Source organism: Ranitomeya imitator, chromosome 2 (genome assembly GCF_032444005.1).
Source record: "Ranitomeya imitator isolate aRanImi1 chromosome 2, aRanImi1.pri, whole genome shotgun sequence".
In the NCBI taxonomy this organism is placed as follows: Eukaryota; Metazoa; Chordata; class Amphibia; order Anura; family Dendrobatidae; genus Ranitomeya; species Ranitomeya imitator.
Genome location: NC_091283.1, coordinates 770,213,222 through 770,234,054, shown reverse-complemented (window position 1 = coordinate 770,234,054; position 20,833 = coordinate 770,213,222). Strand labels below are relative to the sequence as shown.

The window sequence follows — 20,833 nt, the reverse complement described above, 5'->3', positions numbered from 1 at the left end:
TTTTCTCAGTTTGTCTCCCATAGTTGAGGTCTACCTATGATGTAAATTACAGACGCCTCTCATCTTATTAAGTGGTGGAACTTGCACTATTGCTGACTGACTAAATACTTTTTTGCCCCACTGTATGTATATATATATATATATATATATATATATATATATATATATTCACACACACATGCGCGCGCGCACACTCACGCGCACAAACATACACACTATGTTTGTACCGGTATATACATGCAGTGGGTACAAAAGGATGAAGGAGTAGAACCATCTCAAGGAGGAAACTGACAGCATGTGACAAATGAGTGTCTGAGCAAAGGGTCTGAATACTTATGACCATGTGATATGTTTTTCTTTTTTAATAAATTTGCAAAAATTACTACATTTCTGTTTTTTTCAGTCAAGATGTGGTGCAGGGTGATCATTAACCCCTTTCTGCCAGCTGACGGAATAGTACGTCAGCTGGCAGATCCCCTGCTTTGAGGTGGGCTCCGGCGGTGAGCCCACCTCAAAGCCGCGACATGTCAGCTGTTTTGTACAGCTGACATGTGCGCGCAATGAGCGCAAGCGGAATCGCGATCCGCCCGCGCTCATTAACTAGTTAAATGCCGCCGTCAAGCGCTGACAGCGGCATTTAACTAGCGCTCCCGGCCGCGCGGCCGGAAGTGCTCGCACTGCTGACCCCCGTCACATGATCGGGGGTCAGCAGTGCATCGCCATAACAACCAGAGGTCTCCTTGAGACCTCTATGGTTGTTGATGGCCGATTGCTTTGAGCGCCACCCTGTGGTCGGCGTTCAAAGCAACCCTGCATTTCTGCTACATAGAGGTGATCTGTACTTCATCTCTATGTAGTAGAGCCGATCGAGTTATGCATGCTTCTAGCCTCCCATGGAGGCTATTGAAGCATGCTAAAATTAAAAAAAAAAAAAGTGATTAAAAATATAAAAAAAATTAAAAATATATAAAAGTTCAAATCACCCCCCTTTCGCCCCAATCAAAATAAAACAATTAAAAAAAAATCAAACATACACATATTTGGTATCGCTGCGTTCAGAATCGCCCGATCTATCAATAAAAACAAAGGATTAACCTGACCGCTAAATGACGTAGCGAGAAAAAAGATCAAAACGCCAAAATTACGTTTTTTTGGTCGCCGCAACATTGCATTAAAATGCAATAACGGGCGATCAAAAGAACGTATCTACACCAAAATGGTATCATTAAAAACGCCAGCTCGGCACGCAAAAAATAAGCCCTCACCTGACCCCAGATCACAAAATTGGAGACGCTACGGGTATCGGAAAATCGCGCAATTTTTTTTTTTTTTTTTTTTTTTTTAGCAAAATTTGGAAATTTTTTTCACCACTTAGATAAAAAATAACCTAGACATGTTTGGTGTCTATGAACTCGTAATGACCTGGAGAATCATAATGGCAGGTGAGTTTTAGCATTTAGTGAACCTAGCAAAAAAGCCAAACAAAAAACAAGTGTGAGATTGCACTTTTTTTGCAATTTCATCACACTTGGAATTTTTTTCCCGTTTTCTGTTACATGGCATGGTAAAATCAATGGTATCGTTCAAAAGTACAACTCGTCCCGCAAAAAATAAGCCCTCACATGGCCATATTGACGGAAAAATAAAAAAGTTATGGCTCTGGGAAGGAGGCGAGCGAAAAACGAAAATGAAAAAGCGGAAAAAGCTCCGGGGGTGAAGGGGTTAATGTGAAAGCAATGAACTTTTTTTTTGAATTTACCAAATGGCTGAAATGAAACAAAAAATGAGAAATTTAAAGGGGTCTGAATACTTTACGCACCCACTGTATATACATTCTTTCATTCGGATGTAGTGGCTTATGATGCTCATTTAATTCCACTCAGAACTATTTTAGTCGTTTTATATCTAATTTTAGAAATTCATTAGCTCCTGTTTTGTCTTTAATTAAAGCCATGCTTTCATGACGACATAAATTGTGGTTAGCATAATGGAAGCAGTATGGGGATCACGCTTGTTTTTTTTTTTGTTTTTTTTATTGCACTTTAATAATGAATTATATTGTATGCAAATGAATTCCATCTTCTGTAGTGATTAGCTGGTAGATCGTAGCAATTATTCAAGATTCATGACCGATGCTGCTTTGCTCAGAGCAGTAGGCCAGACCGTGGAATGTGCAGCTTCCTTTATGGAGGTGTCCGGCCATGAAAACATAATGGCTTTGAATGTTCTAATTTTCTTTGATAAGATTAACAAAGGGAACGTTATGCTTATCTCACTAATTCCCAAATTTTCCAGGTTTAGCACTTTCCAGTTCCCTGTCTCCATATTTCCGCACAGCTGATCACCGGCCATCTAGCCAAATAACGGTTATGGTACATTTCTGAATAGCTGCATGGAAGTACAGAGACAACAGGGGACCAGGAAGTCCTTCTAATCTGTCGTCACTAGGGTTGAGCGAAACGGGTCGTTCATTTTCAAAAGTCGCCGACTTTTGGCAAAGTCGGGTTTCATGAAACCCGATCTGACCCCTGTGCGGGGTCGGCCATGCGGTACGCGACTTTCGCGCCAAAGTCGCGTTTCAATGACGCGAAAAGCGCGATTTCTCAGCCAATGAAGGTAAACGCAGAGTGTGGGCAGCGTGATGACATAGGTCCTGGTCCCCACCATCTTAGAGAAGGGCATTGCAGTGATTGGCTTGCTGTCCGCGGCGTCACAGGGGCTATAAAGGGGAGTTCCCGCCGACCGCCATGTTACTGCTGCTGATCTGAGCTTAGGGAGAGGTTGCTGCCGCTTCGTCAGAAGCAGGGATAGCGTTAGGCAGGGTCCATTAACCACCAAACCGCTTGTGCTGTAGCGATTTCCACTGTCCAACACCACCTTCGGTGTGCAGGGACAGTGGAAGCTACATTTTTTTTTTTTTTTCCCCCTCAGCGCTGTAGCTCATTGGGCTGCCCTAGAAGGCTCCCTGATAGCTGCATTGCTGTGTGTACGCCGCTGTGCAAACCAACTGCTTTTTTCAAAGCACAAATCCTCTTGTTCCTTCCTTTCTGCACAGCTATCTTTTTGGTTTGTACACACTTTTTATTTAATTTGTGCATCAGTCCACTCCTTATTGCTGCCTGCCATACCTGGCTGAGATTACTGCAGGGAGATAGTAATTGAAGGACAGTTCCTTTTTTTTTTTTTTGTGGGAGATTAAGATTGGCATTTCTGCTAGAGTGCCATCCCTGTCTGTGTCATCTCTCACTCAGTGGGCCATAGAAAGCCTATTTATTTTTTTGCTTGATTTGGGTTCTAAAATCTACCTGAAAAAATCACTACATCAATCAGTGGGAGAAAAATATTGGCCTCAGGGCTTGTGTGCCACTCCTTACTCCTGTGTGTGCCATCTCTCACTCAGTGGGCCATAGAAAGCCTATTTATTTTTTTGCTTGATTTGGGTTCCAAAATCTACCTGAAAAAATCACATCAATCAGTGGGAGAAAAATATTGGCCTCAGGGCTTGTGTGCCACTCCTGACTCCTGTGTGTGCCATCTCTCACTCAGTGGGCCATAGAAAGCCTATTTATTTTTTGGGTTGATTTGGGTTCTAAATTCTACCTGAAAAAATCAATAAATCAATCAGTGGGAGATTAATATTGGCCTTTGGGCTTGTGTGCCAGTCCTAAGCGTGCCATCTCTCTCTCTCAGATAGTGGGCCATAGAAAGCCTATTTATTATTTTTTTAATTGGGTTTATAAATTTTCCCTGGAAAAAAAAAAAAAAAGTGGGAGATTAATATTGGCCTCTGGGCTTGTGTGCCAGTCCTGAGCGTGCCATCTCTCTCACAAATAGTGGGCCATAGAAAGCCTATTTATTTTTTGGGTTGATTTGGGTTCCAAAATCTACCTGAAAAAATCACTAAATCAATCAGTGGGAGATAAATATTGGCCTCTGGGCTTGTGTGCCACTCCTGACTCCTGTGTGCGTCCTCTCTCACTCAGTGGGCCATAGAAAGCCTATTTTTTTTTATTTGTTTTCTAAATTCTCCCTGAAACAATCATTTTATTTTATTTGGTTTATAAATTCTTCCTTAAAAAATCATTTTTTTTTTATTATTTTTTTTTTCCTAAAGTCTCCCTTTAAAAAAAAAAAAAACAAATCAGTGGGAGATTAATATTTACATTTGCGCTTCAGTGACAGTCCTGCGTGTGTGGCATCTCTCTCATTTGTTGCCACCAACAACAGAGTGTGTAACATTGTGCCTGATTTTCGTTGTGGTCTCACCCACCTGTAAAGGGGTAGCTAAATCATACTGAAGTTATAGCTCACCGTGTAAGTTGTGTGACAGCAACAAATACCGTTAGTTTGGTAACGTTTTTAAAACAATGAGGAAGTCTGGTGGAAGAGGTCGTGGCCGGGGGCGTTCATTGTCAGCTGGTAATGAGGGTAGTGGTAGTGGTGGAGCATCAGGTGGTCGTGGGAAAAAAAATATTGCACCTAAGTCTGGAGCTGTGGAGCCAGGTTCGTCGTCTGGCTACACAAGGCCTCGAACGCTCCCTTTTCTGGGAGTAGGAAAACCGCTTTTAAAGCCGGAGCAGCAAGAGCAAGTTTTGGCTTATCTTGCTGACTCAGCCTCTAGCTCTTTTGCCTCCTCTCGTGAAACTGGTAAAAGTAAAAGCAGCGCGTCGTTAGTGGATGTTCACGGTCAGGGACAAGTCGCTTCCTTGTCCTCTTCAGCAAAAACAACAACAGAGAAGAATGCAGCAGGCGACACAACGGGTTACTCCATGGAGCTCTTTACACATACCGTCCCTGGCTTAGAAAGTGAAGCAGTTAACAGTCCATGCCCATTACAAGTTGAATCTGACATGGAGTGCACTGATGCACCGCCACAGCCAGACTACTATGCTGGTCCTTTGACTCAGACCACAACATTGCCCTCGCAGGGTGCTGATCAAAAATCAGACCCTGATGAGACTATGTTGCCCCATCACGAACGCTATACCACCGACCGACACGGTGACACAGACGAAGTTGCACACGAGCTACAAGAAGAGGTAATAGATGACCCAGTTCTTGACCCCGATTGGCAGCCATTGGGGGAACAGGGTGCAGGCGGCAGCAGTTCTGAAGCGGAGGAGGAGGGGCCGCAGCAGGCATCAACATCGCAACAGGTTCCATCTGCCGGGCCCGTATCTTGCCCAAAACGCGTGGCAAAGTCAAAACCTGTTGGAGGACAGCGTGGCCATCCGGTTAAAGCTCAGTCTGCAATGCCTGAAAAGGTATCCGATGCTAGAAAGAGTGCAGTCTGGCATTTTTTTAAACAACATCCAATTGATCAGCGCAAAGTCATCTGTCAAAAATGTTCAACTACCTTAAGCAGAGGGCAGAATCTGAAAAGTCTCAATACAAGTTGCATGCATAGACATTTAACCACCATGCATTTGCAAGCTTGGACTAACTACCAAACGTCCCTTAAGGTTGTAGCACCCTCGGCCAATGAAGCTAGTCATCAACGCAACATCCCTTCCGGCAGTGTAGGGCCACCATTTTCTGCACCACCTGCAGTATCTGTGCAGGTTTCTTTGCCAGGCCAAAGAAGTCAGGGTCAGGGAATCACCAGTTTCGTAGTAGGAAACACTGCATCTAGGGCACCGGCGGCAACAATACCATCTCCCACCGTCTCTCAGTCTGCCATGTCCACCGGCACCCCCGCTAGTTCCACGATCTCCAGCTCTCCAGTGCAGCTCACCCTACATGAGACTATGGTTAGAAAAAGGAAGTACTTAGCCTCGCATCCGCGTACACAGGGTTTGAACGCCCACATAGCTAGACTAATCTCGTTAGAGATGATGCCCTACCGGTTAGTTGAAAGCGAAGCTTTCAAAGCCCTGATGGACTACGCTGTACCACGCTACGAGCTACCCAGTCGACACTTTTTTTCCAGAAAAGCCATCCCAGCCCTCCACCAGCATGTTAAAGAGCGCATCGTCCATGCACTCAGGCAATCTGTGAGCACAAAGGTGCACCTGACAACAGATGCATGGACCAGTAGGCATGGCCAGGGACGTTACGTGTCCATCACGGCACACTGGGTAAATGTGGTGGATGCAGGGTCCACAGGGGACAGCAAGTTTGGGACAGTTCTGCCTAGCCCACGGTCTAGGAAACAGTTGGCTGTAGCCGTTCGCACCCCCTCCTCCTCCTCCTCGTCCTCCTGCAGAAGCGAGACCTCGTCCACAGACCGCAGTCGCACAACCACTCCATCCGCAGCTGCCACTGTTGCACACCAGGTCTCCCATTATGGGGCAGCTACTGGCAAACGTCAGCAGGCTGTATTGGCTATGAAGTGTTTGGGTGACAACAGACACACCGCTGAAGTTCTGTCCGAGTTCTTGCAGAAAGAAACGCAGTCGTGGCTGGGCACTGTAGATCTTGAGGCAGGCAAGGTAGTGAGTGATAACGGAAGGAATTTCATGGCTGCCATCTCCCTTTCCCAACTGAAACACATTCCTTGCCTGGCTCACACCTTAAACCTGGTGGTGCAGTGCTTCCTGAAAAGTTATCCGGGGTTATCCGACCTGCTCCTCAAAGTGCGTGGACTTTGCTCACATATCCGCCGTTCGCCCGTACACTCCAGCCGTATGCAGACCTATCAGCGTTCTTTGAACCTTCTCCAGCATCGCCTAATCATAGACGTTGCAACAAGGTGGAACTCAACACTGCACATGCTTCAGAGACTGTGTGAACAGAGGCGGGCTGTTATGTTTTTGTGGGAGGATACACATACACGGGCAGGCAGTAGGATGGCAGACATGGAGTTGTCAGGTGTGCAGTGGTCGAAGATTCAAGACATGTGTCAAGTCCTTCAGTGTTTTGAGGAATGCACACGGCTGGTTAGTGCAGACAACGCCATAATAAGCATGAGCATCCCCCTAATGCGTCTGCTGATGCAAAGTTTGACGCACATAAAGGATCAGGCGTCTGCAGCTGAGGAAGAGGAAAGCCTTGATGACAGTCAGCCATTGTCTGGCCAGGGCAGTGTACAGGACGAGGTAGCGGGCGAAGAGGAGGAGGAGGACGAGGAGGATGATGGGGATGATTATATTTTTAATGAGGAAGCTTTTCCGGGGCCAGTGGAAATTGTTGGCGCGGCAAGGCCGGGTTCTGGTTTTTGGAGGGACACAAGTGACGTGGATTTGCCTGAAACTGCCCCTCAACCAAGCACAACCACAGATTTGAGAACTGGAACTTTGGGCCACATGGCGGATTATGCCTTACGTATCCTCAAAAGGGACACACGCATAACAAAAATGATGAACGATGACGATTACTGGTTGGCCTGCCTCCTTGATCCTCGCTATAAAGGCAAATTGCAAAATATAATGCCACATGAGAACTTGGAACTAATATTAGCAACCAAACAATCAACTCTTATTGACCGTTTGCTTCTGGCATTCCCTGCACACAGCGCCCGTGATCGTTCTAACACGAGCTGCAGGGGCCAGCAGACCAGAGGTGTTAGAGGGGCAGAAATCAGAAGTGGCGTTGGCCAGAGGGGTTTTCTGACCAGGTTGTGGAGTGATTTTGCTATGACCGCAGACAGGACAGGTACTGCAGCATCAATTCAAAGTGACAGGAGACAACATTTGTCCAGTATGGTTACTAACTATTTTTCATCCCTTATCGACGTTCTCCCTCAACCGTCATTCCCATTTGATTACTGGGCATCAAAATTAGACACCTGGCCAGAATTGGCAGAATATGCATTGCAGGAGCTTGCTTGCCCGGCAGCTAGTGTCCTATCAGAAAGAGTATTCAGTGCTGCAGGTTCAATACTAACAGAAAAAAGGACTCGTCTGGCTACCCAAAATGTAGATGATCTAACCTTCATTAAAATGAACCACAACTGGATTTCGAAATCTTTTGCCCCACCTTGCCCGGCTGACACCTAGCTTTCCTATGTAAAGGTCTTGCCTGTGGACTATTCTGAACGACTTTTCCAATCTCGTAATTTGCAGCACCTGATTGTCCAGCATCCGACATGTTAACACCTCCCTAAATGGCCAAAGTCCCCACACGGGGCCGTGGTATCGCCACTTGGCGCCAGCACCCGTGAGAGTACTGTTTGTCTGAAGAGGTGGGTGTGCCCGCTTTTGGTCAACGGCACTGCCACTAGGTCCCTCATAGTACAATAAAGTGTCTGGCGGTGGTGGTGCGCACCCAACGTCAGACACACCGTTGTAATATGAGGGGCCCTGGGCCTGTACCGCCGGCCACAAGACAGTCCCCCCCCCACCCAGGTCAAACGGTGCTCTACGACTTGCAAAATTTTCTCTCACAGCTCCACCAATGTTTAGTCTATGCGCTGACATCCTTCAATGCCTGGCACTGTCAATACCATTGTATTGACATTTTTCTTATGTTAGGCCTTCGAAGCCTGTCTGCGGCCCGTTCTTTCCACTACTACTACACTGACCTGGCTACTGCCGCCCGTGTTCCCCTGGAACCAATTTTAAATTGCCTACAGCCAGCCCAATTTATTATGTTAGCGCTTCGAAGCCTGTCTGCGGTCCCTCCTTCCACTAGGCCTCCACTGACCTGTCTACTGCTGCCCGTGTTCCCCTGGAACCAATTTTAAATTGCCTACAGCCAGCCCAATTTATTATGTTAGGGCTTCGAAGCCTGTCTGCGGTCCCTCCTTCCACTAGGCCTCCACTGACCTGTCTACTGCCGCCCGTGTTCCCCTGGAACCAATTTTAAATTGCCTACAGCCAGCCCAATTTATTATGTTAGGGCTTCGAAGCCTGTCTGCGGTCCCTCCTTCCACTAGGCCTCCACTGACCTGTCTACTGCCGCCCGTGTTCCCCTGGAACCAATTTTAAATTGCCTACAGCCCAATTTTTGTTATGTTAGGCCTTCGAAGCCTGTCTGCGGCCCGTTCTTTCCACTACTACTACACTGACCTGGCTACTGCCGCCCGTGTTCCCCTGGAACCAATTTTAAATTGCCTACAGCCAGCCCAATTTATTATGTTAGGGCTTCGAAGCCTGTCTGCGGTCCCTCCTTCCACTAGGCCTCCACTGACCTGTCTACTGCTGCCTGTGTTCCCCTGGAGCCAATTTTAAATTGCCTACAGCCAGCCCAATTTATTATGTTAGGGCTTCGAAGCCTGTCTGCGGTCCCTCCATCCACTAGGCCTCCACTGACCTGTCTACTGCCGCCCGTGTTCCCCTGGAACCAATTTTAAATTGCCTACAGCCAGCCCAATTTATTATGTTAGGGCTTCGAAGCCTGTCTGCGGTCCCTCCTTCCACTAGGCCTCCACTGACCTGTCTACTGCTGCCCGTGTTCCCCTGGAACCAATTTTAAATTGCCTACAGCCAGCCCAATTTATTATGTTAGGGCTTCGAAGCCTGTCTGCGGTCCCTCCTTCCACTAGGCCTCCACTGACCTGTCTACTGCCGCCCGTGTTCCCCTGGAACCAATTTTAAATTGCCTACAGCCAGCCCAATTTATTATGTTAGGGCTTCGAAGCCTGTCTGCGGTCCCTCCTTCCACTAGGCCTCCACTGACCTGTCTACTGCTGCCCGTGTTACCCTGGAACCAATTTTAAATTGCCTACAGCCAGCCCAATTTATTATGTTAGGGCTTCGAAGCCTGTCTGCGGTCCCTCCTTCCACTAGGCCTCCACTGACCTGTCTACTGCTGCCCGTGTTCCCCTGGAGCCAATTTTAAATTGCCTACAGCCAGCCCAATTTATTATGTTAGGGCTTCGAAGCCTGTCTGCGGTCCCTCCTTCCACTAGGCCTCCACTGACCTGTCTACTGCCGCCCGTGTTCCCCTGGAACCAATTTTAAATTGCCTACAGCCAGCCCAATTTATTATGTTAGCGCTTCGAAGCCTGTCTGCGGTCCCTCCTTCCACTAGGCCTCCACTGACCTGTCTACTGCCGCCCGTGTTCCCCTGGAACCAATTTTAAATTGCCTACAGCCAGCCCAATTTATTATGTTAGGGCTTCGAAGCCTGTCTGCGGTCCCTCCTTCCACTACTACTACACTGACCTGTCTACTGCCGCCCGTGTTCCCCTGGAACCAATTTTAAATTGCCTACAGCCCAATTTTTGTTATGTTAGGCCTTCGAAGCCTGTCTGCGGCCCGTTCTTTCCACTACTACTACACTGACCTGGCTACTGCCGCCCGTGTTCCCCTGGAACCAATTTTAAATTGCCTACAGCCAGCCCAATTTATTATGTTAGGGCTTCGAAGCCTGTCTGCGGTCCCTCCTTCCACTAGGCCTCCACTGACCTGTCTACTGCTGCCCGTGTTCCCCTGGAGCCAATTTTAAATTGCCTACAGCCAGCCCAATTTATTATGTTAGGGCTTCGAAGCCTGTCTGCGGTCCCTCCTTCCACTAGGCCTCCACTGACCTGTCTACTGCCGCCCGTGTTCCCCTGGAACCAATTTTAAATTGCCTACAGCCAGCCCAATTTATTATGTTAGGGCTTCGAAGCCTGTCTGCGGTCCCTCCTTCCACTAGGCCTCCACTGACCTGTCTACTGCTGCCCGTGTTCCCCTGGAACCAATTTTAAATTGCCTACAGCCAGCCCAATTTATTATGTTAGGGCTTCGAAGCCTGTCTGCGGTCCCTCCTTCCACTAGGCCTCCACTGACCTGTCTACTGCTGCCCGTGTTACCCTGGAACCAATTTTAAATTGCCTACAGCCAGCCCAATTTATTATGTTAGGGCTTCGAAGCCTGTCTGCGGTCCCTCCTTCCACTAGGCCTCCACTGACCTGTCTACTGCTGCCCGTGTTCCCCTGGAACCAATTTTAAATTGCCTACAGCCAGCCCAATTTATTATGTTAGGGCTTCAAAGCCTGTCTGCGGTCCCTCCTTCCACTAGGCCTCCACTGACCTGTCTACTGCCGCCCGTGTTCCCCTGGAACCAATTTTAAATTGCCTACAGCCAGCCCAATTTATTATGTTAGGGCTTCGAAGCCTGTCTGCGGTCCCTCCTTCCACTAGGCCTCCACTGACCTGTCTACTGCTGTCCGTGTTCCCCTGGAACCAATTGTAAATTGCCTACATCCCAATTTTTGTTATGTTAGGCCTTCGAAGCCTGTCTGCGGCCCGTTCTTTCCACTACTACTACACTGACCAGGCCACTGCTGCCTGTGTTCCCCTGGAACCAATTTTAAATTGCCTACAGCCAGCCCAATTTATTATGTTAGGCCTTCAAAGCCTGTCTGCGGTCCCTCCTTCCACTAGGCCTCCACTGACCTGTCTACTGCTGCCCGTGTACCCCTTGAACCAACATCAGAAAATATAAAAATAAGTATTTTGCTTATAAAAAAGAAAATACTGGAGAGATGTCAAATGCAGACATTTTAACATTAAAAACAAACACATACAACAAAAATCTGGTACAGTACTAAAAATGGCCACCAGCTACAATAACTTTCTCCTGCAAGTAGTTAACTGAAAGTTTTTTTCAATTTAAAACACAGATATGACATCCACCGAGTGTTGTCCTGTCGCGTCTTCTTTATATTATTGCCAAGAAGATGCAAAACAATGAAAATAATAAAATCATTATTTACCAAAAAAATAGAGTAAGTCAAAACCACATTGCAAATAAACATTCATTACAAATAAAGAAGCAGGGCGCGTCCGAGGGTGAGTATATACCTAATAAGAATATAATCACCCTCGGACACGCCCTGCTTCTTTCCGACAGCCTTCCTTCCTAAGAATCAGCCCTTCCGTGGTGTAGAGAGAGGGTGTGTTACACTCCAAGGTGTTCCCCAGGTTGCCTTTCCTGAGCTTCGATCTTCATGCTCTCGTTTAGTAGTTGTCGGAAAGTAGGCTGCATTAGGCCTACAAATTGGGTATGGGGTGGCGAGAGATGGTGTGTTACACTCCAAGGTGTTCCCCAGGTTTCCTTGCCATTGCTTCGGTCTTCCGACTCTCATTTAGTAGTTGTAGAAAACTACACTGCATTAGGCCTACAAAATGGGTATCGGGTGGAGAGAGATGGTGTGTTACACTCCAAGGTGTTCCCCAGGTTTCCTTGCCATTGCTTCGGTCTTCCGACTCTCGTTTAGTAGTTGTAGAAAACTACACTGCATTAGGCCTACAAAATGGGTATCGGGTGGAGAGAGATGGTGTGTTACACTCCAAGGTGTTCCCCAGGTTTCCTTGCCATTGCTTCGGTCTTCCGACTCTCGTTTAGTAGTTGTAGAAAACTACACTGCATTAGGCCTACAAAATGGGTATGGGGTGGAGAGAGATGGTGTGTTCCACTCCAAGGTGTTCTCCAGGTTGCCTTTCCTGAGCTTCTATCTTCAGGCTCTCGTTAAATTGTGGTTAAATGGAACAGCTGCATTTGGAGTACTAGTTGGTTTGGGGCCTACTAACAGTGTCTGCCGCTCCTTGCTGTTCTCCTGGTTTCCTGTCCTGAAATTCCGTTTTCAGGCGCTCGTTAAGTAGTTGTTAATGTTAGACTGCATTTGGCCTACTAGTTGGGTTGGGGCCTACTATCGGTGTCTGCCACTCCTTGCTGTTCTCCTCCACTGAACAAAGCTGTGCCGCCTGTTTACTACGGTTGCCAATTTTGAACTGCATTTCGACTACTTACTGATTTGGGCCTACTCTCTGTCTCAGCCTCTCATTCCAGTTGTCCTCCACTGCAATGCCCCCTGGTTATTCCTGTGTTACCAATTTTGAACTGCATTTAGCCTACTTTATTCTTTGGGCCTATATCTGTGTTTCCTCCTCATCCTGCCCATTGCCCAGCCAGTGATAGATGAGTCTGCGGGTACATTGACCCATAACGCAACATTCCCCGTGCACGCTACACAACAACATTGTGACCCTGCTGAAAGTCAGGTTGCTCTTCCCGCATACCATACCACCTTACACGGGGACAAAGAGGAAGGTGCAGATGAAAGTGCAGGTTCCTTCATCAGGTGGGGGGAGGAATACTAGTTGGCGACGTCACTGGCACAGGGCCTCTCATAGTACGCAAAAGTGTTGCTGCCGGTGGGAGGCGCCCCCGCCGTGCAAACACACCGCTGTACTTTGAGGGGCCCTGTGCCAGTGCCAATGCCAACGAGTGGGCCCCCCCTGCTTGCTCAGGTTCACAGCAGTTGCAAAGTTGAAATACTTACCTCTCCCTGCTCCACTGCCATGACGTGGTCCAGATTTCCTGGGCCCACTAATTACTTGAACCAGCCCTACCCACCACAACTTTAGCCAAATGACCCCCAATTTCAAATGCCTTCCAATTATTATAAGGTAAATTACGCTTGACAAGCTTCATTAAGAAGAATGGATGGTTTTGACATTAAAATGGGCACTCTAGGTGTTTTCCTGGCCCCCACTCACTGCCGACTATGCTGCCCCATTGACTTGCATTGGGTTTCGTGTTTCGGTCGATCCCGACTTTACGTCATAATCGGCCGATTTCACTCGACCCGACTTTTGAGATAGTCGGGTTTCGCGAAACCCGGCTCGACTCTAAAAAGGTCAAGGTCGCTCAACTCTAGTAGTCACAATTGGAGTGGCGACGGCCAAAGACGAGCATGTTTTTTTTATTTATTTAAATATATGGGTCATCAGAGGGTTGCTTATGGCTAGGCAGCTCACACAACAGAAGAACACACAATCCTGGTGCCTTAAACCTGCTTCAGAGTAATTTATGCACTGCAATTATGGCCAAATCTATGATAGTCTGTATAAATTAGAGGCAGTGGCTCTATTGGCTTTATTAGATCTGGTGGCCAGGAGGGCAAAGAAAAAGCCAGTACAATCGCAACACACCAAATTGTCAATCGAATTAGTGATTTTCTACAGAACTCGTCTTGTATAGTAGGTCTAAGCAAAATGTAGCTGCAAAGGTATATGGAAAACTGGTTGTGGCCATTGGCTGCCAGCATCCTTAGATTATGTGTCTCTCAGGACTTCTGTTCCTCGGGGGCGGACCTATTATTGCAACCTGTGCTGCCTCACCGGGGGATAAAAGGTAGTGGGGCCTGTTTCACCTTCCAAAGCAGCAATCGGCTTTTGTCTAAGACATAGAGGAGACCATATACTGTTCTTGAAAAGGGGCCCTTTCCTGTCTGTTTCCACCCCTGCAATCCCCAATACACAGAATGGATCAGACCTGGGACATTGCTGCCTGCAGGCCACAACTTGCCCTCTGACTGGGAAAGCCAGAGGGTTCAAAATCAAATGTAACTAACCAGCAACTCCGTTCAGGCATCCTCTGTCTGGTTGGGAGCAGTGTCACCATTTTTGTGTAGATGTGTTAACATGACCTTTAGATGATGGTCAGTTGCAGAGATGTCATTGAAGAATGGAGGGAAAGGCAGAGAAAAGGTGAGCAAAAGAGAAGAGCGTGAAAACGGGAACAAGACAAATAGGAGAGTGGGAAAGTAAGAGCAGAATTGTGACCGAAACAAAGATAGTCAGAGAATGGGATTGTGATAGGGAAAGAAAATGCAACAAGGGTAGACACTGTAGAAGAGACCATAGTAAGCCTCCTTGAAGAGCATTGTATGTCTATGTAAATTATACTTGGTATGAGCAGTGTGATTTACTGCTTGTTATAAACGTTATAAAAGGCAATAAGTTATATGGTTTTCATTAGCTGCTATTGGTAAGAATACATGTGGCGATAAGCCACGCAGCGATCCGTGGCAGCCGGTCAGCATCCTTAGTTTCATCACTTAACACTGCGCCGAAGTAAGTTTGGCCGGTTGGTTCTGCCCTCCGCAACAGTCACTCATGTGGCCCCTTGGGAACGTATTGCCCTCCCTTGGTGTATATCGATGTTTGTGTACTGTTCATAGATACAAGATGAAAATCTCCAACATCGTCCAGCGCTAAATGTCTAATGGAACATTCTCTTTTTTTCAGTCAGAGACCTTCCACCCATATGCCTTGACGTTCGACAAAAGCAGCGAATCTCCATTGATACGCTACCTGCAGAGATGAAAGCCCCGATCCTGCCGGAACCTTTCATCCCAGTACGGAACAAAACTCTAAAGGATTTCCAGTGAGTTCAATATCATTTCAAACCTAAATTTTTTTGCTTTGGCAAATGGCATTTTTGTTTTCTAGAGAATTTCTGACCAGGTTAGGAAACGTCATCTTGTGTTATGGACAATTGGGCTGACATTTCACCTTTCATTGTTGAGCACAGGCTGAAAATTCCACGAAGACTTCACTCGTGAAACCCAATATCCCTACGATCATACTGGACAACCCGAGCTTAATCGATTTAGGACCCTAATTAAACTAAAAATAACAAATTCTTATCTCCCTCAGTGTTGCTGCTCCAGCCTTGTCAGCGCTGCTGTGTGCGCCGCAGGGTGACATGGCATTGTTATATGCCGTGCGGCCAATCAGCTGCCACTAAAAGGGGTTTTCCCATAATCACAAGTGGTTAATGATGCAAAATATTCGTGAAAACAAGCAATTTACATCTTATGAAGGATCCTCTTTGTTCTGAAGAACAGAGTTTTTTTTGTTGCTGCATATCGCTTGTTGCCTTGGGTTACTGGCCACCTCTGTAGTGTGTTAGAGGTGGCAGTTTTTTTAAGGCAAGCAGCAAGCGCTTCCATGCATTTTCTCCATCTGGCCAGATCTGACCAGCTTCATTACCCTTATGCTCCACAGAATCTGCGGGGGAATATCTGCCTCTGCTTGTTGTATTGGAGAGCGCACAATTCAGGGCAATGGCTCAACTATGCTATTGTCCCAAACTGTCAATCTTCAGGAGTACAGGGCCTCTATGGCAAGGAAGAAACTAGGAGGCAAGATAGCAGTGCACTTCTCAAGATTTGAATATGAGAACAACTCTTTAAAGGGAATACCAGGTTTCGCTAACCCATCTGAGAACAGCATGATGTAGGGGCAGAGGCCCTGATTCCAGCTATGTATCATTTATTGGTTGCTCACTGCAGTTTTAATAAAATCCCTGTTTTCTCTGCTGCAGATCTAGCAGTTCTCTGAATGCTGAGCTCTGTATAACCCTGCCCACAGCACTGATTGTAAGGCCTCCTGTGCATAGGCTTGTGATAATCTCCTGATGATAAACATGACGTTGTTGATAAAAGTACAATAAGCAACTCAGCAAGTGGCACATCTCTGGAGTCAGGGTCTCTGCCTCTACATTTTGCTAGTGACAGATTCCTTGTTTCCATTATGAGGCATTCTTACTTTGCAGTCAAAGGCTATACTCATACTGCTGTGTGAGGCTCTGTACCCTCAATGAAAGCCATCATGCTGACCCAGAACCATTGCACAATGGATCCTAATGTTGCCTAATTCGACCCCTTGACCTCCAATTGATTTCCTTTAGTAGCCAGCACTCGCTGTTATACCACAACACTTATGTGCCATAGCCAATAGCCTTAGTTTGAGTTTTCTAATCATATATTATAGGTGGAAAAACTTTTATATGAGGAAGAACACAATTTCTGGCCATTAGGCCACATTCACACATTCAGTATTTGGTCAGTATTTGTTCCTCAGTATTTGTAAGCCAAAACCAGGAGTGGAACAATCAGAGGAAAAGTATAATAGAAACACGTCACCACTTCTGTATTTCTCACCCACTCCTGGTTTTGTCTTACAAATACTGAGGTAAAATACTGACCAAATACTGACCGTGTGAACGTGGCCTTATGTTTCCTGCATTCTCTCTAGCTTTCCTCTCTCCAGGCTTTATATCTCACTTTGATTTCACTTTGACCTAGTGGGAAGAGACTGCTATGATGTGTCCTATAAACAACATACACACAGATGGATTCCCAATTTTCCCTCTCTGTTACATACGGGTAGAAGGAGCATGAAGGACATTAGCAGTACTAAGCTGTGTGGCTGTACTGAAGCAAAATAGACTGAGCTGAAATGTTTAGAGAATCTGACTGTGCAGTGTGCATTTCTTTCACCGCCCCTCCCATATGGTATAGTAGGACATGTAACCTGATACCTCACTGCTCTGTCACTCTTTCTTTGATCAAAAGCTGTTTTTCTGGAGTGGATGATGAGTTTAGGAGCCATATTTTCCCCATGAGCTGTATAAAAAAAGTTTTTATATTCACTTGTACTATTGATTTATTCAGTTTTTTTTAATCAACAATAATTATTTTAAATGTCCTTTAGGTTTACATAAATAATCTGGGAGATCTCCTACACAGGATTTTTTTCTGGATGAGCAAAACGTCATCTGATGGATGTAAATGGCATATTAAAAATCCCTTTCTGTGTACCCACGTGACCGCGGTGGTGATCCTGGTCTGTGGCCACTGCGGGGGGTAAACAGATGGGTGGGAGGGAGCACCGGTGCGTTGGTTGTGGAGTGGCAGAATACATATGTTATTTTATGCAATTTGTCTCCTTCACCCTAATTTTTGCTTTGCATCCCGCGCCTCTAAAGTCTTGAATTAGACTCTCACAAGCACTTTGTCGTGCCCAATGCATCCCTCGACAAGCATGACAGTGCGGTGTCATGACCATTTGTCCTAAAATGGTCAATTAGCTATTGTTCTCCTTGTGCCGAGACCCATTTTCACAAATCGCTGAAGCCGTCAACGGTGATATAAAATGTCAGAGCATGACCATGGTCTGTCGAGCAGGAAATGGAGTGTACGGATCGGTCTGTCTTGTCGCTGGTGTCCAGCAATGTGCTCGTCTGCGTGAGTCATCACTCTCTGGGTTGCATTTTTGTAGTCGCGGCTGTGCTGAGGATGAACACGTGTGGGTAAAGCATCGCGCATCATATGGTAAAGTCCGCAAGAATCTTTGCATTTCTTATGTAAGGGCTCATTTCCACTTGCGAGTAAAACGGACGAGTGCAATCCGATAAAATATCGGATTGCACTCGGACCAATGTTATTCAATAGGTGTCTTTTCATTTGCGATTTTTTTTTCTCAGCCGAAATCGGACTGAGAAAAAAATCGCAGCATGCTGCGATTTGCTGCGAGTCTCGGATGAGACTCACCAATGCAAGTCAATGGGTGCGATAAAAAAAACACATGGAATACGGAACATCCGTATTCCATCTGTTTTTTACGGATACCTTACCATTCTGTGTCATAGAACACTGTAAATAGTCCTGTAAATGACTGTATAAAAATAGTTGCAGAGAAAAAAAACGGATTGCATACGGATGTAAAACGGATGGTGCGATAACAAAAACGCATTGAACTCGCATCACAAACGCATGACAAACGCATACTTTTCATCCCTTTTTTCGGTCCAGATTACGAACCGATTTGTCTATCACAAGTGGAAATGAGCCCTAAGTTGTACTGTATTTTTACCTCTGGAATTTGATGTCCATATTTACTTTACTTTATATTCATATTATTACTAATTATTATTAAGGCTGTGTGCACACGTTGCAGATTTTTCGCGTTTTTTTTCACTATAAAAACGCGAAAAAAGCGCATACATTATGCATCCCATCATTTAGAATGCATTCCGCAATTTTTGTGCACATGATGCGTTTTTTTCCATGAAAAAAACGCATTGCGGTAAAAAACGCAGCATGTTCATTAATTTTGCGGATTTTTTTGCGGATTTCCCACTATATTATTGCATTGGGAACCTCCGGAAAAATCCGCCAAAAAAAAAAACCGCACCAAAAACGCGGTAAAAACGCGAGAAAAACTCATGCGGATTTCTTGCAGAAAATGTCCAGTTTTGCTCAGGAAATTTCTGCAAGAAATCCTGAACGTGTGCACATAGCCTAAAACTTGTTCCCCCTATGCAGGTTGTTTTAAGCGCCTTAGCCACTCTCCCCAGGTCCATTGTAGAGTTTCCGCCTCAGCTTCATGGGTCTTTTACTGTCTACGCTCCAAACTAATGTCGACAGCGCTGCAGTCCACTCGGGCAAAGCTGCTTAGCTCACTGAATGGCTCCAGGACGGTGGAGACTCCGTGATCGACTTGGGGAGGGTAAAAAAATACCATTTTTTTTTTACTTTTTCAAACATATTGTGACTGGAGATAGCGGTATTCCACACCCAGAAAACTTATTTAGGGTATGTGTTCACACATTGTGTTTTTGCAGCGTTGTTTTTTATACATTTTTAAAATGCAAAATTAAAAGCTGCTTTTTAAAATACCAGCAAAAGCGGAGATTTCAGAAATTTCATGCACACCATTTTTTTTTTTTTTTACTCAATTGGAAAACTGCTGCTTTTTTGAAGACTGCAGCATATCAGTTTCGTGTGCACTTTTGCACTATGGACAGCAATGAGCAGGCAAAAACACCCTGATAAAAATGCAGCCGTGCATTTTTGCTGCTTTTTTGGTGAACAAAACTAACTTTCATTAACCATGTTAACAAATGACTCAAAAAATCTGCACCAAAAATGCAGCAAAACCAGCTTTGTGTAAGGGGCATTTTTACTTCCAAGTGAGTGAGTTTAGGCTGCAGAAAAAGGAAAAAAAAAAAAGGAAAAAGCAATGTGTGAACATCCACCTGAGATCCAAATGAAAAAGCTATTATACAATGCTAAAAAGAACATGTGCTTTTATCCAAAATATTTTGTGTGCACATACCCTTAAAGGGTCTTTCCAAGATATATTGATGACCTATCATTAGGATTGGCCATCATTATGTGATCTGTAGGGATTTACCGATCTACCCCCAACCCAGGTGAACAGAACCAATGGGCAGTGGTGCTTGTTTGAGACCAATACAGCAGTGCCTGGCTGAGTCCTTCCGGGGGGTGGGGGGGGGGGGAAGGGGGGGTGTGGGTGGAGGCGCGCTGGCTGAGTCCTGTTGGGGGGGGGGGGGGCGCGCTGGCTGAGTCGTGTCGGGGGGGCGCTGGCTGAGTCCTGTCGGGGGGGGGGGGCGCTGGCTGAGTCCTGTCGGGGGGGTGGGGTGGCGCTGGCTGAGTCCTGTCGGGGTGGCGCTGGCTGAGTCCTGTCGGGGTGGCGCTGGCTGAGTCCTGTCGGTGGGGCGCTGGCTGAGTCCTGTCGGTGGGGCGCTGGCTGAGTCCTGTCGGTGGGGCGCTGGCTGAGTCCTGTCGGTGGGGCGCTGGCTGAGTCCTGTCGGTGGGGCGCTGGCTGAGTCCTGTCGGTGGGGCGCTGGCTGAGTCCTGTCGGTGGGGCGCTGGCTGAGTCCTGGCGGTGGGGCGCTGGCTGAGTCCTGTCGGTGGGGCGCTGGCTGAGTCCTGGCAGGGTGGCTGCTGGCTGAGTCCTGTCGGTGGCACTTTTACCTCAGCTCTGCTGCATTTTCAGCGCCCCAGAGATCTGGTCGTTGCAGTAACGTCGCTCTGCCACTAAGGGGAGTGATGGTATGTCTGATGGCACTAAAGGAGTTCTACTGACCAGGTATCGCCAAGCACACACTACACTTCACACTCCGGCCACTAGGGGGAGTAAAAGGCTTATTTATTGGGCCACTCCTCACATTGGTAAAACTAGGGGTTGGACAGGAAGTTAAGCAGAACGAAGCCTGGGAGAGCTCCAGGGAGGACCTGTCAGAACTGGGAAATCTGGCAGGTACCTAGCGAAAGGACAGATTGTTACGGAACCGCGCCTGCACTACCTTGCGGCGATATCCTAAGAAAGAGACACGAAGCGAAGGCTATTGTGGAACAGTGAGAAACGAGATCAGTACAAAGGAGATCCAGTAGGAGTCGTGCCGCGAGAACGGCAACATCTTACTGAGGCGCATAGCCGGTGGCCGGAGCACCGAAGAAGTAACAGTCTCCACGCATTACTTCAAACAGCGGCAGGACAGTTAATTACAGGATGGCTGTCTACCATACAACACCTAAGAAGGACATAGGAGGCAATCGTGGGAGAGGGGCGACACTAGGGTT

General features: G+C 46.7%; 1 protein-coding gene across 2 annotated transcripts in view; it reads left to right on the top strand.

The window, feature by feature from the left end:
- Positions 1-20,833, top strand: part of HECTD2 (HECT domain E3 ubiquitin protein ligase 2) — a 255,198-nt gene that overhangs the window by 155,289 nt on the left and 79,076 nt on the right. For both annotated transcript variants that reach the window (XM_069753465.1, XM_069753466.1), the window contains exon 3: positions 14,904-15,042. In XM_069753465.1, coding sequence (XP_069609566.1) covers positions 14,904-15,042 — 139 coding nt within the window. The remainder of the gene's footprint in view (positions 1-14,903; positions 15,043-20,833) is intronic.